The 18,813-nt window shown below is 38.8% G+C and overlaps 1 protein-coding gene across 6 annotated transcripts in view; it reads right to left on the bottom strand.

Moving 5' to 3' along the window:
• The window catches only part of DOCK3 (dedicator of cytokinesis 3), a 336,530-nt gene that overhangs the window by 98,172 nt on the left and 219,545 nt on the right, over positions 1-18,813 (bottom strand). For all 6 annotated transcript variants that reach the window (XM_084752557.1, XM_084752558.1, XM_084752559.1 and 3 more), the window contains exons 13-15: positions 13,058-13,146; positions 11,416-11,541; positions 544-668 (exon numbers count right to left, since the gene is read on the bottom strand). In XM_084752557.1, coding sequence (XP_084608683.1) covers positions 544-668; positions 11,416-11,541; positions 13,058-13,146 — 340 coding nt within the window. The remainder of the gene's footprint in view (positions 1-543; positions 669-11,415; positions 11,542-13,057; positions 13,147-18,813) is intronic.

Genomic DNA, 18,813 nt, shown 5'->3' with positions numbered 1-18,813 from the left:
ACCATGATGGGATTGAGGGAAAATCAGCCCTCTGGCTCTCCATTTTCACTGAAGAGTAGCAAAGAATCCTTGTGCTACATTACTGGAAATAACTCTCTAGGGCTGAATCTGTTATCTGTTCTGAAACTTGGCACCAGAAAGAGGGAATTTAAATTCTATCCTTGATCAAATTACAAACATACTTTTTTGTGTTATCTCAAAGAGCAAAAAGGCAAGATAGGACCTAGTAATCATCAGGAAAAAAATCTGCTCTTGTACTTGGCAGAATGGAAAACAGGTAACACGCAGGGTAGAACAACAGGGAATAGGTCTAAATTGGAGGAAGAGGCATGCAGGCCAGACACCAGGAAGAACTAACGCAAGGACTAAATGACATTAGGAGTCCTTTTCAAACCACGCTGTAGAGTTTCCTGGATGAAAAAAGAAGGTAGAAAAAATGCATATTGGGCAATATGAATTCAGTCTTGCCTAAATGAAAGGAGTGTCTGGACAAAGTCCATGGAAACACATTAGCTTTCATTCCAAATCACTAACAAGCCTTACCTTCAAGATTTCTCCATCTGCATAAAGCACATACATGGTCACTTCAATATTCTTTTGAACACTCTTTCCCCCTCTTTCAAAATCCCCTTTCTCCAGGGTTAGGTACAAATCATTGCGGATATCACCTGTTGAGGGAAAAAAAATGCAATGTGCTCATGACCATAGAAGCCTCAGTGCCCCATTTGCATGGAAGATCAGGCTAGCATTTGGATCCTTGGGGCATTCCAAGCTTGGTTAATAACAAATGACTGTCCACCAACACCAGTGCAGCAGTACTCAGAAGGTTAGTTCATAGTCTTTAAGTCTGAAGTCTAAAGGTGTTCACTACAGCTTACTAGAGAATCCTATCTCGGATTATTGGTGTCCAGTCTCTCCCTTCTTCCATGGCTGTGGAATAAGCCTCTCAAAGGAGGAAGATTTTAGAACTCATTTTAATCATGTTTGTCTTGCTGCTACTCCCTTCTCTTTCCTCTAAGAGATTTTTCTTTCATAGTTTTCTTTTTACAACTCTCAAAACTTCAGAGTCTGAATAAAGGGCATTCTTCTTTCTGGAGGCTTATCAAAATATGTTTATTACCTAGAGTCACAATGAGAGAAACAAAATTTGGTTTTGATTAGCAAGTGAGCTTCCTGGTTTGGTGAGACAAAAGCAGCACTGCTGTCTTTCCTGTACCAATTGTCTCTCCTCTCTTGCTTTGAACGTGTCTTGGGCATCACCCTGAAGAGGCCTGGCCTATATGCAAAGGCTCTTTTGAGGTCTTCATGGTTCTCCTTCCATTATCCAGGTCAGCCTTCTAGTCTACACATGCAACCTAACAATCACAGTTATAGGGTATACTAAGTTTTCAAAGTAATTTGGCTCAAGTAGAGAAGAGCAGTCCATGACAAATACATTTTTTCCAGGATCTTGGAGAATTTTCTCTAATATTGAAAGCCATTTTGTTCCCTAAGGCTCTCATGAAGGGAGGAAGAACATGTGTTCTAAAGTCATACATGAGCATTCTTATCGCATACTTGCCAGGTTTGAGGGTGTCCATTTCTATAGTTTTCTCAAACTTTTTCCTTTGGTTGGGTAGTCTGTGCTTTAAATTCTGATAAATTTAGAACCTTAATCTGCTTCGTTTCAGACTTCCTAGTATACCATTAACAGTACTGATCTGTACGGGTAGGGTAGGGAAGGCAGACAGAAAAAGGAAACTCAAATTCACCAGTTTGTAACTGTTGGTTGACAGGCTGAATAAAATTAGTCCTGAATGTACTGAAATCCCCTAAAGCTAAAATTTGAACGTAACTGGGAAATTTACCATTGACTATTGTCATTAAAATGGCACCAATCAGAACTGATGACACATGGAACTTTTAACAACAGAAACAGCTTCTTCTAATAAAAGCCTTTTAGTTGCACATTAACTTTCCTATGCAATTTAAATAATTCAGTTTCTAAAATAATTGAGCATTATAACTGAATAAATGAACTAAGATAATTTTAATGTCTAATCTAAAGACTAGGTGCCTGGTTTACTCTATCTTTCAGTTTCTGGGAGTTATTTTAGAAATTGTCCATGTGGCTTTTAAAAGCAGGTATATGCTGGCTACCTGAAATATTCTTCTAACACATACAAACTTTTCATTTCTATGGCTATATGTGTAGGCCAACAATAAACATACCTTGAAATTAAATGTTTACAAACTTGGTGATAACAACCCAGAGTGCTAATACAAAACTGGGTCTTTATCTTGTAGACTGTTAGTGACAAAATCTGATCTGTGTGGCTTTATTTAATAAGCTCATACTTTTTGAGAAGGACATTTTAAGTGAAAGTGCTGGCAATTTTAAAATAAAGAGCTAAGCTACATTTTGCTTTAGTTTTCCCTCCTTTTGGAACAGAGTGCCTTTGTGATACCCTTCAAAAGTTTTAGCAAAAGTGCTACCCTCTGAGGTATGGATTGAGGCAGCTTGATTTCACCATGTCCCCGGCTGCTCTTTATTTAGAGAGCAGAGCTACCTAGACTAGAGATAATCAGAAAAGCATTAGGCTGCCTAATGGGTTGTAATTTTGCAAATTATGTTTCATTTTTTAAAAAATGACACTTTGTGAAGGTTAATGTTGCTAGAGGTGATGCCAGGCTTCTTGTCAAAAGGTCTCGGTGGTCACTCAAACCACATTCTCCACTAGTTGTCCTGAAATCAGGAGAAAACCTAAAAAGCAAGTGTGGGCAGCCTAAGTGCACCTTACAATGCTCTTAAGTCTCTTCCAATGCATGTTCTATGCTCCCCAAACCCATCAATGGAATTGTGTTTCAAGGTTAAGACACTGCCTTCAGGAGAAAGTTAACACTCACTGATGGCTAGGGACTATTTCCCAGGGAGACAGGCACTTGGTACTGAAGCTGGGCAAGAGAGGGCGTGAGTACTATTCTTGAAGGTTTGTGGGCTAGTGCCTGGCTCATTGTATTTTAATCACACAGAAAGCATGTTTTAAAAAATGAGTTTCTAGAATCTACCCATTGGAATTATAATGGGTCTTGTGTGTGTAGATTTAAAAAAATATCATTAGGTGATTTCTAATATTCTCCCTAGTTTATACCAGGAGGCTTGCTGAGAGTAAAGACCTAGGCAGCCCTCAGGCAGCAGTTTTGGAGAGGGCTGCGAGAGTGAGGTTTTTATGCAGAGTGTGCCATTGCTGACTGTTGTCCTATTAATGGATGTCATAATTTAGGAATAGGGCTGGGCATCCCTGCCTCTCTTTGTTGGGCTCTCTCAATTTTTCTAATGGTGGCAGAGGAATTTATATTTTATCTCTTTCAGTGCTTAGTGCGTGGGTGCCATGCAATATTGTTTCTTGCCTGGAGATGAATTAATTTGGTTCATTCTTGTTAGACTGCCTCAGAATAAATTGTCTCCTCCTCTTTCACAACTCTTATTATAGCCAGTATTAGCTGCTGGTATAGCAGCAGGTCAAAGGACTAGTTACTTAACAGAAGGCAGAAATAGGCAAGTTTCCTATTCAGATCTGCTAGTATCATGGGTCAGTTGCATATTATGTATTTTCACAATCCTTTATTATGTTAAAAAATTCTGGGGTAGAAGAATCTAAGTTCAAGACCAACCTAGTTTATACAGAGAGGTATGCCTCAAAAGACAAATACAACATTTTTGGCTGGTAAGTAGTAATAACAAACAAACAAACAAGCCAAAAATAGACTTCTGGCTAGATTTGGCTCAGGAAACTGGAATATTTATACATGTCCGTGTGTGTGTGTGTGTGTGTGTGTGTGTGTGTGTGTGTGTGTGTATGTGTGTATGTATATATATATATATATATATATATATATATATATATATATATATATATATATATGAACACTATACATTTTAAAAACCCAGATTCCTGTGAGGCTATAGAAACAACTTCTGGAAGCAAAGTTTTGAACATGAGGCCACATTATCATGATAGGAACAGGTCTGAAATACTTCTTTAGGATCATCACCATCATCATCACCATCATCAGGTTTTTGGAGATAGGACTTTTCTGTGTAGCCACAGCTGTCCTGGAACTTGCTTTGTAGATTAGGTTGGCCTCGAACTCACAGAGATCCGCCTGCCTCTGACTCCCGAGTGCTGGGATTAAAGGTGTGCACCATCACTGCCTGGCCTTTAGGGTCCTTATAAAGAAAGAGTTCTGACAAAGTAGCAGTTCTGCTCAGCTACCTGAAACCTTAGAAGTTTGGGGAGCACTCTGACAGTCTGGCCTCCCAAACTTTGTATCCTAATGTCTCTGAAGAAATGTTGCACATGACATGACTGTTTCTTCTAGGAGTCTCCTTACAGATATCAGAACCTCTGGGCTCTAGCTCAGATACCAAAACATTCTGCTGGCAAGACTCTCTTGTTAAATACTCCATTCTTGTTTGGGAGTTTTGGGTTATATGTATCGTATCATTCTGGCTTATCTGTAATTCCATCCTGGTAGAAATGGTCCACGAGGTCCACACAGATTTATGTATGCATTCTGGTTTGTCTTATATTCACACCCATCCTACATAGATTACTCATAGCACAGAGTAGGGGGCTGTGAGTTTACGTAAGGTAGTACTTAATACTATAACATTTATACTTTGTTCTAGATTGGAGTAGCAAGGGCTTCTGTGGACATGCTTTCCTCTTTGAGACTAAAACTAAAAACTGACTTTCTCCTCAAGGACAGCCGCTTCCCTGAGGTGATGCCAATTCTCTCTTGGCAGAAAAAGGAAGATGTATTTTAGCAGCATTTATCAAAATGTGGAGGTGCCGTTCTACATGGAGTTTCAGGCATAGAGGCCCACATTTTATTTGTGGTACTTCTTACTTTCTTAAGGAAGGGGAGGAAGAAGACTCTTGTTGGGCAGGCTTCACCCAATTACCCAGAAACGACGGGCTATTATTCCCACAATGTCTTCAGCCATGCACTTTTGGCTTCTCTCGATATAAAGTCATAAACGCTCTCTATTCTAACAAGATGACAGTATGTGACAAAAGTGATATGGTTATATATAATGAATCCTTTTTGGGCCAGAAATGTGATGAATCTTCCAACTCAGGAAACTGTATTAGTTCTTTCAAATTTCATACAATGTGTTTTGACCATACCCACCCCTTCCATCCACCCAACTTGGTGTCTGTTATTCTAACCCTTGTCAAGTCATGTATGCTGCCCATAAGCTCTTGGACGTGTGGCTTTCATTGGATAATGGGTAACTCAAAAGGGGATATTCTATACTTTAGAGATACGGCCAAAGCCTCATTTTTCTCCCTTAAAGACCCTAAGGTCAAACATACCTTGGCCAAAGAGTCATTTGGTAAGGATTGGACACAGTCCTATGAACACCTCTGTAGGAAATTACTCTATCCCTGGCCTTGTGGATAACTTCCCCCTAAAAGCCATGTTTCTATGTGTTCTTATGAGCCCTGTATTAGCATAACTAAAGAGAGACACTTCTCGCCTTTCTGACTGTGTGGCTCATTTTCTTTGTAAGTGCAGTAATGCATAATGTCTCATTCCTCTATCTACATACTTCAGACTTGTTAAAATATTTTTAAATGTCCTTAGATCTTAATGAACACCCAAAGAAATATATGGTGTTTTAGTTAGGGTGGCAGCTTCTCTTTTCATTCTTGTCAGTTACCAGGTAGGAGACTGATGAAGGATTAATAATGTACATGACACCCCACCCCAGTATTGCAACATTCCATGAAACAAATGGTGATGGGAACAAAGCAGGCAATAAGTAGTCAGGACACACAAAATAAAGAACTTACACCCAACTATCTTCATCTCTGCATCAGAAAGAAAGGGGCGGGAATGAGGGGGACAGCACAGAGAAAAACAACAATTAAGACAAATAGGAAAAGAGAAAGAAACATCACTTGTAGGTCAGTGATGAAGCATGCACTTTTTATTAAGATCAAAGAAAATGACAAGAGTGTATTTACAAGCACAAAGGCAAAAATCAGAGGGTCCTTACAAGGGTTGGCATGTCTGTATAGCTGTTTTCTAGGGTGCAAGTCCAGAGCAACCCAAGGAAAATACTGTTTACCTTATATCTGATTCTGCATGAACAAACCACCCATACCAAAGCAGAGTACTTTCTAAGCTATGGTGGTCTCTCTCTCTCTCTCTCTCTCTCTCTCTCTCTCTCTCTCTCTCTCTCTCTCTCTCATACTTTGAATTTAAATTTCATTTATTGTTATTGTGTGTATGTATGTATGATATGTGTATGTGAATGTGGGTTTATTGGAGTCCTGATATATGAATAGAGGTCAGAGGACAACTTTCAGGAGCTATTTCCATCCTGAGTTCGGAGGATCAAACTTGGACTTACACAGCAAGTACCTTAACTCACTAAGCCACCTTGCTAGTTCTAAGACATGTTTCTTGCATACATTTTTAAAAATTATAAATGTGCATGTATAAGTGTGTGTGTGTGTGTGTGTGTGTGTGTGTGTGTGTACATGTACTTGTGTGTGTGAAGCCCAGGTGAGAAAGTCAGATCTCCTGAAGCTGGAGTTAAAGCAGTTTTGAGCCACACGATATGAGTGCTGGGAGCTGGACTTGGGCCTTCCGTAAGAGAAGTGCATGCTCTTAACCACTGAGCCATCTCTCGTCCTAAGATGTGGTGCTCAAAGAGGTTACCAAACCAGCATCACCATTACCTAAGAGCCGTGAGAAAGCCACACTGCTGGGCCCTGATTCAATAAATCAGAAACTTTAGAGGTAGCCACAGCAATCTGTGTTTCTAAGCCTTGCAAGTAATTCAGACTCATATTAAATTTAGAGAGCTACTGCTTTAGGGGAAGACTTATTCTAGTTAAGAGCAATATACGCAACCACTGGTGGACTTTTATATTAAGGTAGAAGACTAACTAATTTGAAACTTGGCCCATATCCACCAGAGACAATAAATAACCTTAGAATTTCAAGACTTTGAGAACAGGTTAAAACACTGTACATTTTATAGAACTACAAAAGAATTCAGGATTTCCATCAACCACAGGACACAGGCTTTCCAGGAAAGCCAAGAAATAAGGCAAGAGGACACAGAAAGTTTTGGCACATTGCTGCTGGATGAAGTATGGCTTAGAAGAAGAGTACAAGGGTACAGCACCTTCTTCAACAGGATATACATTTTAAAAAGATTTTTTTATACAGTATTCTGCCTGCATGTGTGCCAGTAGGCCAGAAGAGGGCAACAGATCACATATAGATGGATGTGAGCCATCATGTGGTTGCTGGGAATTGAACTCAGGACCTTTGGAAGAACAGCCAATGGTCTTAACCTCTGAGGCATCTCTCCAGCCCTCAACAGGATATTTTAAGCATGTTACAGTCTATTGGCTGCCAACATCCTTAGAGGTATTACTGTAGCTAATGTTGATCCATAAGTCACAGGGAACCATGTGAACATCTACTTGTTCCTCTGAAATATCTGCCCTAGGCCAGTCTTTCTTACTCATCATCTTTTAAAAACACAGGAAAGGACTAAGAGTGTGTTAGAGTTATTTGCTTTGTACTGAATAAAAATGGTTTTGAAGGAAGGAGAAAATAGAAAAACATTGTGGCTAACCAATAAAGGTTGTATGCGCGCAGTGTGAAAAATAAGAGATGGCTTAGTTGGTAAAGTGCCTGCTGCACAAGCATGAGGACCTGAGTTCAGATCACTAGCACCATGTAAAAAGCCAAGTACATGGGTATGTGTCTAACTCTAACAGTTGTTGAGAGCATGGAGATATTCAATTCCCAGAAGATTGCTTGCCAGCTAGTCTAGCCAACTGGTGAGTTCCAGGTTCAGTGAGAAGCTTTGTCTAAAAAAAAAAAAAAAAAAAAAAAAAGTGACAAAAACACCCAGTGTCAACCTTTGGCGTCTACATACATACACATGTAAACAAACATATGAATACACACACATACACACACACACACACACACACACACACACACACACACTGCCATACACTTACACAAGCAAAGAACAAACTATGATCAAGAATCAAGATATGGTGGGGCTAACCTGTACTAGCAACATTTGGGAGGTAGAGGCAAAAGGATCAAGAGTTCAAGGCCAGCCTCACTTACAGTCACTTAATAAGGAGGTCAAAGCCATCATTTCTCAGTCAGTCAAGGCTCAAATCCCCATATCTGTTTGTTCTTTTATACTATAACACGGCGTTTTTTGTTTGGCATGCCTTTCTATGGGGCTTTGAGGGCAACGGTTCTCAGAATCCCTCCATGATCACTACTGCCTCCTGCTCTTTAAAGGGCCATGAGCAGAGCAATTAGACTTATTTAGGGAGTCAGCTGTGGCACACAAGGTGTTCTCCTGCTTTCAATGTCCAATATATAAACTCTGATGTAAAGCGATGAAAAGATGTCAGAAAGACCTTTTTAGAAGTGGCATGTTAGGTACCCGCGTTCCGAGTCTGGCTTAACGCCTTCCTCCATGCAGCTTTAGCAGCATGCTTCAACAGGGATCTATCTGGGCCAGCCTGACAAAAATAGGCCTCTCCATATGAGTATCGGGTAGTTTCTGCCAAATGCTGGGTACTTTAAAAATAAGGATCACAGCTTACGAGTAATTCTAATTTTTCATTTACTATAATTTCTTAGACTTTAGTGTTGATAAGCTCACAGTTTCTGACATAGTTTCTTTTCTTGTTCTTGCTCCATGTGTCCACGTGTCAATAAAATGAAGTTGCAGCTTCTTATAAGTTGGTCAGCACTGGGAAGATAAGGGACTGTTGAAACCCAGGTACAATATTCTCTTAGAAGGAGGGCACCCCAGTTTCAGAAGGAGGGATGGTTAGGACTTACATACAACACTCTCCAAGGCTTTTCTTTCTCCAGTCATTGTTCCCAAGACAGAATGACCCCAATCTAACACACATGCATGTGTGCACACATGCACTCATGGAACACACACACACACACACACACACACACACACACACACACACACACGCAGGGAACTGCTTCAGCAGAACCTGTATGTGCAGCATCATCACCCTGTCTAAGGATGGTGAAACCCATTCTGACAATATATAGGAGCACAACAGAAGAAGATGAGAGTTGTAAGTTCAGGGGTGGCCATTGTGTAAAAGGCACTTTGCTAAGAAGGTGGAAAGATTCAGGATGGGACAGAATATGTACAAAATACTGCTTACTTTTAGCTATTACACTCAGTACTAAAAAAGCAGACAATCTAGAAGACATGTATGTCTCTGCTTCAGGTCTCTAAGAAATGCCCAATGTCTTGCCTTGTAGAGAAAATCATCTGATGACACTTTAGCTCTCAGCAAACAGAATACTTTCTTACCCTTGGCTTGCCTTACTAATGCCTGGCATTACAAAACTTCACTGTCATTTTTAGTGTAGACAAAAATCCCTTATGACCTGTGGGTCAATGATACAAAGTAATGGAGAGAATTTAAGTGGAAGGTCTTTTTCCATAGATGAAGGTTTTTAAATGCATCTTGCTAATATAATTGGTACAAATATATGCATGTGTGGAGGCCAAAGGAAAGTCAGGTGCTATTTCTCAGAAACTGTCCACCTTGGCCCTTTCTTGAGACAGTTTTTCATTGGCTTGGAGCTTGCCAAGTTTGCCAGGCTGGCTGGCCAGCAAGCCTCAGGAACCTGCCTGTCTCTGCCTCCCGGCCACGTGCTGAGGTTACACCATGCACTGCCATAGCCAGTTTTTAAAAATGGGCTCTGCCAATTGAGCTCAGGTCCTCATGCTTGCGAGGGAAGCACTCTACCTACTGACAGAGCCAGCTCCCAGCTTTTATGTACAATTTTGATTGAAGTTTATTTTTTTTTCAGATTCTTTCTAGTTAGTTTTAATTCTATAAGCTATTAGGAAAGTAATGTCCAACTATTTTACAAAAGAACTTAAGAGAAGAAAGGAAGGATTTAAAGGACACACAATATTCCATAGTTAGCAGCACCTAGATGTCTAAGTTTGAAAAGATCAATTTTGATAAGCCTCTATTCTCCTTTCAAAACCATGTTGCTGCAAAGTTAGAGACTGTTGTTTGGACTTTTCTTTCCCTGATTACGAGGTGCAGACAGGGCTGAGGAATAGGGTCAGGAAAAGTATAGGAGCAACTTCCAACGGAACACTCACCTGTACAACAGCCAGATGGAGGCCCTTCATAAGCATCAAGTCTCTTAGCACTTAGCAATAAACATAATTGACGTAGTTGGCCTAAATTTGCCACCCAAAGAGGCCCCTGTGTTCATAAGCAGGAAATAAAGGCAGTGCACAGCAGCTTGCTCTGCATTCAGAGTCCATTGGGAGAGGATGAAAATGATAAAAAATAAATCTGGGCAAGATGGAGTTGCTGGAATGTAGTTAAGCATACTGTGTGGGTCTCCTTTATGCTCACATTCCACTTTGGGTCTGCATTGGCAAATGTTTCCAACAGGAGAACTTAGTGAGGAACCAGGAAGAACTAACAGATGATATCTGAAGTAGTCACAATTTAGCCTATCCTGACCTGGATCTTCTCAACAAAACAAGCTCTGAACAAGGAATTAAAACTCAACTGAGAGGGTAGCCCCACCTCTCCTAGATCTATCCAGACAGCCAGGCGTTTGCCTGCACTGAGCTCCCTATTCCTTCACATCTCCTGGCTACCCAGCTACCTGCCACCAGTCTCTACCCAGCCCTTCCACTTCAACAGCTCCTTCAGCTAACAGCTCATTTGGATCGACTTGTCCAGACTCATCTCAGTCCACCTCATAGAAAACATAAGCCTAGTGTTTGCTGAGTAGAAGCATACTTGGGAAGCAAAGAATCCCTATTTCTGCCCTGTATTTCCATTGAGACAACTGCTGAGAAAATGTCCAGGCAGCAATATTTAGAATGCCTAAATATTCTCTATAACATTAAAATATACCTGTAATTCCTACACAAATGGGAATCTCTGATAGTGTAGGCTCATATTTTAGTGTAGGCACATATTCTGATAAATTCTTCTCCATAAGCAGGAAATTATTGTGAAGTAATCCTCAACCAGGAAATGTGATGGAAGAGAAGGTTACCAAAACACATGTCTACGAAGAAATTTCCTGTTGATTCTCTTATCACCAAAACTGCACAAAGCCCATCTGTTGAACTGCCATATTGCACTGGGGAACATGGTATGGAGGCTTCTGGTAAAGAACAAATGCTCATAAGACCCAGACAACTCCTGCCGGAAACTACCGTCAGCCACCTGACTTGGGAGGCACAGACTCTAAGGGCTGCATAGCTTACCACCTGCTCCAGAGAGGAGCACTAACCGCCGTCCTGCTAACCCACCTCCCTCCTCACCCGCAAGCAGTCCTTCCTACCTGGCATGATGACATCAGGAAATCCCAACTTTCTTGTAATTGCTAATCCTCTACTAAATATCATGGGGTTTTCTCTTCGGATCTGTTCCATGTCACCACGAAAAAGCTGTAGGGAAATAATAAGACCTACAAAAACAAAACATTTTCTTATTCAGAACCACACATCTACATAGTGCATTGTTCTAGGAAAGACACCAAATTTGGTCTCTTTTCCATCTCTCCTGCCACAGTGCTAGGGAGAGAATCTAGGGTTACATGTTAGGCAAGCACTTCACTAACCTACACCATTGCCCTATTTGAAGAAGCACAAATTAAAAGCTAAAAAAAATTTAAGGTGATCTCAATACCACACAAAATTAGTCTATTAAACATAAACTAGACTAAAATCTTAGTGCTCCTTCCAGTGTTTCAGCATCTACCTAGGGCCTGCCAGTCCCTACGGGATTTGGAATGGTGTAGATGAACTATATGAGTTCTGCATTCAGGGAGTTAGACAAGCTGTGAGGTCCCAGGCTCAATGTCCAGTGCTGCCAAAACAATCATAATGAAACCATCAAAGAGGTTCTCAGGAACCACATACTATAGACTTTAGAGAAAATAATTGGTTCTAAGTTAAGGTTTCAACCTTTTTAGCTTCTGATATGGATTTCCTTTGAAGCCCCGCCCCCAGCATGAAGTTTCTATAAACAAACAAACAAACAAACAAACAAACAAAAACTGCCAGGCTTTGTGACAATTATATACTGCTATATAAAATTAATTTTTAATTTCCAACAAGTCCTATGAAGGTTAAAAGAGAAGCTATATAAAAGAGGCTTTGAAATTATTTGAAGGCAGAAACTCAGGAAAAACATTGTTCTATATAAATTAGATCTACAACAGTATATAAAAGCTCTTGTACTTTTAAGTAGTACTCCTAATTATAAAAAATTTCAACTTAGAAAACATAATCTACAGTGTAAAATTTCACTGAGATTCATATATAAATTATTTAAACATAGGTTTAAAAGAAAGGGAAGGAAAAGAAGTGAATTAAGATGAAAGCTGCTTGCAAAGATGCTCTATTCTGTTCCAGACTGAATTTGGCAGACTCTTCACTTGCTCATTTGTGTCAGGCTTTCTTCATGGTGCTGACATTCAACAGGAACAGAAAGAGAACTGACACTAATGTTTGTCTTCTTGTTAAAAAAACAGACTTCACAATGTAACTAACCTTGAAACATCTTCATCATTGGACTGGAGCTCAAGTTACTTAGCAAAGTGTATAGAGTTCATCATTAAAAAGACCAAAATGTATTTCAGTAAAGAGATAGTAAAACGAGCTGGTTGTAGTGGTGTACGCCTTTAATCCCAGCACTTGGGAGGCAGAGGCAGGTGGATCCGCTGTGAGTTTAAGGCCAGCCTGGTCTACAAAGGGAGTCCAGGATGGCCAAGGCTACACAGAGAAACCTTGTCTCGGAAAAAAAAAAAGTCTTAAATGATTATATAAAGAACTACTACTAGAAAACTCCTAAGAAGGAAGCACATGTAGATAGAAAATTAACATTACATAGCACAGTCAGTCAACACCAACCACTGCAGTGTTACATGATTAGCACATACAAAGACAACACAAAATTTTCTAGCCAAAGAAATACATCACCATGGCTGGCGCTGGGGGCAGAGTACTTGGTACTTGACTTTCGAATGATGTTCTCATGAATCTGGGTCCATTCACTCTCATTGTTACATCTGTAACAGAAGGACACGTTTATGGCTTACAAGAAGTTAAAACATCTGGGCTGATGGCTCAATGTGTAGCAATAAGTTTAAAGAGAAAAGAATTTCTCACTCTCTACAAAATGAGTCTATGCTTTACAATTAGACCAGGCTCTTTTACTGTTAGGTACAGAAGAATGACACTTGGGGAAGAAAACTAAAATGAACCCTTACATACATGCATGTAACAACATGCATATTAATATTTAATTTTGAAACTTTAAAATGAATATTTGCTAGTATGCTCATACATAAACATTATATATGTTTACACACACACGTCTGGGGGTGCTATAAGGATTGAAGCCAACATACATAAACATTATATATAATGTATACACACACACATCTGGGGGTGCTATAAGGACTGAAGCCAAGGCCTTGTTATACTAACTGCATTTTCTGCCACTGTGCTACACCACCAGGTACACATATTTTTTGAGCAGGAAAACATGTTCATCTCTGAAGTAGAATGAATTCTTTCTTTTATAGCTCTGCACACACCAGGGGGTGAGGGTTACTGGAGGTAGGGGGATTCCTGATAAAAAGTTTTTCTCAACAAATAGTAGTGTTTTGAAACTGCCATGGCATTAGTTTTTATTTCTTAACTATATGAATCTTTAATGAGGTATATTTAACAGTATATTAAATGAGGCATATTTAAATTGAGGTGAAAATTTGCAGAGGTGTTCAGTAAATGAACATTTTCAAACCTGACTGATTAACCCTTTAGCTTCATCTCTGGCATAATCAGTTTGTCTGTTCAGTGTTACATTCTGATGGCACTTTATTATCAGATGGCCCAAGTGTGATGGCTTCCTGAAATGTAAAAAATACAACAATAGAAATCCTTTTCTAGTTTATATTTAAGCTGAAAGTATGTCCATTTAAGAAAAAAGGGGCCAGTGATGTTCTTGTGATTAATATAGAGCTTAAGAGCTTACATATTGACCCACATAGGCTAGTGGAACCTTCCCTGCGTGAGTCAAGTCAGCAATAGCAGGTCCAAGAGACTAAGTAACATTATTAACAGAAGAGCAAAACAATGTAAAGTTTTAATTTTTAAAAAAGATTGATTGATTGATGTAAGTGCTCTATTTACATGTACACCTGTATGTCAGAAGAGGTATCAGATCATACAGATAGTTGTGAGGCACCATATGGTTACTGGGAATTGAACTCAGGAACTCTGGAAGAGCAAACAGTGCTCTTAATTGCTGGCCATTTTTCCAGCCCTATGTTTTACTTTTAATAAAATGAAGAGTTTAGGTAATTTTTAAAAAACTTTTTAAAGTCAGTCTCATGCCTGCCCTCTTTCCTCCCTGAAAAGAGTTTCCTGGTAGTCACATAATCCTAGTAAGACTAAAAACATCCAGGATTCAGTTATTTAGAAAAATAGATGCCAAATATACAGTCCATCTGCTAGCTTGAACAATTATCTTCTCTGTTCTGGGTGGTGTTTTTTCCCCTCAACACTTTTTATTCATTTGGAGTAAAATAATTCAAGCATTTGCTGTCATCCAACTGTTATTATACTAGCCCTAGAGGACAGCCTTACTAAGAGTAGGCAATGTGGATACCGTTTTCAAGCAGAGGAGAAAATGAAAAGCTTCTGAGAACAGTGGCTGAAGTGCTCTGTGGCCTAGGGATGGAAAGCCTAACAGATCGGGCTGGGTTCTTGAACTCATAAGAACTAAAAGTTCCTTCCAAGGGACTTAAGAGATTGGGACAAAAGAGAGAATAGAGAAAGAACACAAATCTTTCTGGTGTTTAGTGACTCTATAAAGGGCAATTCAAAGAGAACTACTGCAAATAATCCCTCTACCTAAAGGACATCCCAATAAAACACAATGAGGTTTGCATCATCTCGTGACATTTCCATTTGACACTCTAGAATCCTACCCCAAACCTTTGTTCACAGTCCTACCACATGCAGAAAACTAGATTTATGAACAAAGAGAAACCCACAGGACCTCAGTATCTTTTACTGATCACTTAGAAGTACCCACTTCAGAAGAAAACACCAGTACAAAGGTTATAGAGCAACATCCCATCTACAAGTACAGGGCACCACACATTTTTAAATGAAAAGATTGGTTTAAAGGCCACCCACATAAAGGAGACAAGTAACTAGATTCATTTTGTTAGTGAATTAGTTCTTTGGACTTCTTAATCAAATCAATAAACTTCACGTTGCTCCCAACTGTTCTGATGCACGAGCTCTGAGGATAACCTCTGCTAACAAAATTCTTTCTAAACAAAGAAGAATGCTTTAAAGTAATTGCTTATGATTTATAACTCAGCTGGTAACAAAAAATAAGAGGTGCTCGCAGCTGCACATCCAGGCCTTCCTATCCGGCTTGTACACTGTCTCATCTTGTTCAAGCAGTAAAAACATCAGAAGTATCCAACTGATGTAGACACACAAGACTTGCCTTAATGACATTTTTCTTGACATCTTGCTAAGTTTATGAAGTTAGTAGTTACTCTTTAGACCTGACCACTTCATGACTTTCTATCTTATCTTCCCATTCCTCTAGCAGCAGCCCCAAGCCATGACCAATGTTGTTGTTATTGGTGTATTTAGACAAAATACCTTACACATTTAAATAACAAAAATCCGACTCTGGGCTGACAAATGTGTCCTGTATATGGCCACTCTTACCCACAAGTCATTAGTTTGGATTATCATAAAGAGGAAGTGAGTTTCAAACCCACAGACTTGCACACATCTTCACTTGCACATTGGCTTCTTCACTTTCTGTATCTTCCCTTTTCTTTTTCTTTCACATTACTGACTAGCAAAAGAGAGCACCTCTGTAATATTTTATCAACATTAAATAAAATATAGGCCCTTTTCTTACCTAGAAACCTATTCTGTCTTCAGTGTAATGTATTTAAATAAGGAGTATTGTTTTAGCTTTAAAATACTTAACATAAGCTTCATTTGTTCTTAGATTATCATAATTCTCTGTTTTAAAAAATATTTTTGGCCAGGCCTGTTGACACATGCCTCTATCCAAGCACTGATGAAACTTATCTGTTAAGAAGAAGCTTTACTATCTTAGAACAAGAAAAGCAAAGCCTTAAGTTGGACATAGGAGATTGAGCACACATCTGTCTGTATAAAGTTCATCATTTGCTACTTACAGACTACTTATTAAATGCCTCTTATATTGAAAGTGCCCTCTGCTCATTACTACAGAGAGGCCATTATGCTAGGTAGTCTCTTTCTATTTGAGTACATATATTATTTTGTAACAGCTTTACATATATGGAAGAATTAAAATATTACAAAAGGCTCACATAAACCCCTATGGTATTTATCCAATTATCAACATGTTATTGTAGTATATTTCTCAAAATAAGGAATAACATTTAAGCCTTATTGTTAGATATGATTATTACCTAAGTCCTTACTTTTCTCTCTACTCCAAGTTCCCATCCAGGGTGCCTTATCATTGTGGCAACGATGTCCTCAACTATGACAACTCTCAAACTTTCCTTTAAGAATGACCTTGTCAGTCTTGAGGAGCAACTGAGTTACTTAATTTATTGATTTATTTGTTTTTTTTTTTAAATTTATTTTTGGGTTTTGTTCTCTGTGTGGCCTTGGCAATCCTGGACTTACTTTGTAGACCAGGCTGGACTCAAACTCAACTCATAGAGATCCGTCTACCTCTGCCTCCCTGAGTGCTAGGATTACAACTGTGTGACACCACACCGGCTATCAGGTACTTTATTATTATTTTTAATTTGAAGATGACAGTTTTATAATACTAAACATAAAGATTATAAAATCAACAGTTGGTTTCCATTGACTGTTATTTAATTATTGTTTATTATAATTTATACATGTAATATACACTGTACCCTATTTTGTGTCTAGTCTCAAGTTTCTTCTTTTCCCTTAAAACATATACATTTATATTACCACGCATAAATAAAATAAACTACCTACAGCAAGAACAACCACAAACCAATAAGGAATTATATAAATGTTACATTCATAGTGTTTTGCCTGTTCGTATTTGGCAGCCTTGAGGAAAACATCCTTCCTATCTTGGTGCCTCTAAAATTCTGAATGTAAATCAATATCTATCATCTCTCGCCATTATCAACTTAAAACATTTATCTAGACCTAAAAACATTTTAATCCCTAAACAACTAAGCTTAAGTGTAAAACTAAACTATCTGGTCTTCAACCCCATCAGAGACTTGAGAAGGAATAAAATTAATTACCTAAATATACAGGGAATGCAGGTTAGCAGCTTCCAAAATGAGAAGATGACAGAGACAGTTTGTTGCTTGAACAGACACCCAAAGCTCTCTATAATGTTGGAGCATCATCTTCAGCCTTCTGGCCCAATATATCTGATGGACATATTCATGAGGCAGGAACTATTGAGGACTTGCTTACCCTGTCTTGGCAGAGTTTGGCTGTCAACTCTGCGTGCATCCACGCTTGCCCATTTTTAGGCAGAATTCTGTCTGTGGTAGAAATGAGGACATTTTGCCCAGTGGCTTGTTTGCCCCAATTGAAGCCATCTCATCAAGAGGTTCTTTGATGTTCATCTTCTTCTTTGAGGCAGGCTGGGTTTTTGCTAGGAGGTAACCTGTCTCATTGTCAATGAATCTTTAAAATAATAAAAACATCTTTAAATGCCATATTTTGTATGTCTCTGAGGTTTTTGAAGACCTTATCTAACTATTCTACCATATCTTTCTATAGAATTATACCTATCTGTTACACCTAGGATATATATTCTTGTGATAAAAATAAACTAGCAATTGATATGACCATGATTTGATCAAATATTAACTTGTTGGACTCAGGGGTGTCTCTCTAACAAGGCTGGACTCAGGGATCTCTCTTTTTTCCTTTCTCTTTCATTTTTAGGTTTTGAGTAGGGGTTGAAAAGAAAGAAAGGGGAATATAGAAATATATAGGAATAATAGGACAAAAAGTAGATTAGTGAATCTACTCCTCAATTTAATGCCTTGTTACTCACAAGGTTATTTTTAATTCACTGGTATAGAATTCTGTATATAGTTGCAAAATAAGTTTAATTTTTGCTACATTGGCATATAATTCAAATTTAAGATTATTCTTCACACACATTATATATATTTCTACTCTAATATGAGGTATCGTACCCATACAACTCAATTATAATACAAGGTTTGCTTCCAAAACTTTGAAAGTGCTATTGCAGGGTTGTCAGGATAAGTAAGTTATACAAATTAATTGTTAGTTGTCAGTTACTTTATATAGCTATAAACTGGTATTTATGCATGTTTTTCCTCACTGGATTGAGGCAATTTATTTGGGGAGAAAGACCACTAACATAAAGTGATATTTTATTATATCACATCGGAGGCACATACTATCAATACACTACTGTTTTTTAAAAATATTCTTCTCTCATACATTACATCCAACTGAAGTTTCCCCTTCCTACCCCCTTCCCAGTCCCTACTCCACACTTCTCCCCCGTTCCCTTCATCCACTCCTCTCCCTCTGTTTCTCTTCAGAAAAGGGCAGGCCTCACATGGATAGCAACCAAACATGGCACATCAAGTTACAGTAGGACTAGGCACCTCCTCTCATATTAAGGCAGGATGAGGCACACCCTAAAG

The sequence above is a fragment of the Acomys minous genome (assembly GCF_964271855.1).
Source record: "Acomys minous genome assembly, chromosome: 13".
In the NCBI taxonomy this organism is placed as follows: Eukaryota; Metazoa; Chordata; class Mammalia; order Rodentia; family Muridae; genus Acomys; species Acomys minous.
This window is presented reverse-complemented; position numbering and strand designations above follow the sequence as displayed.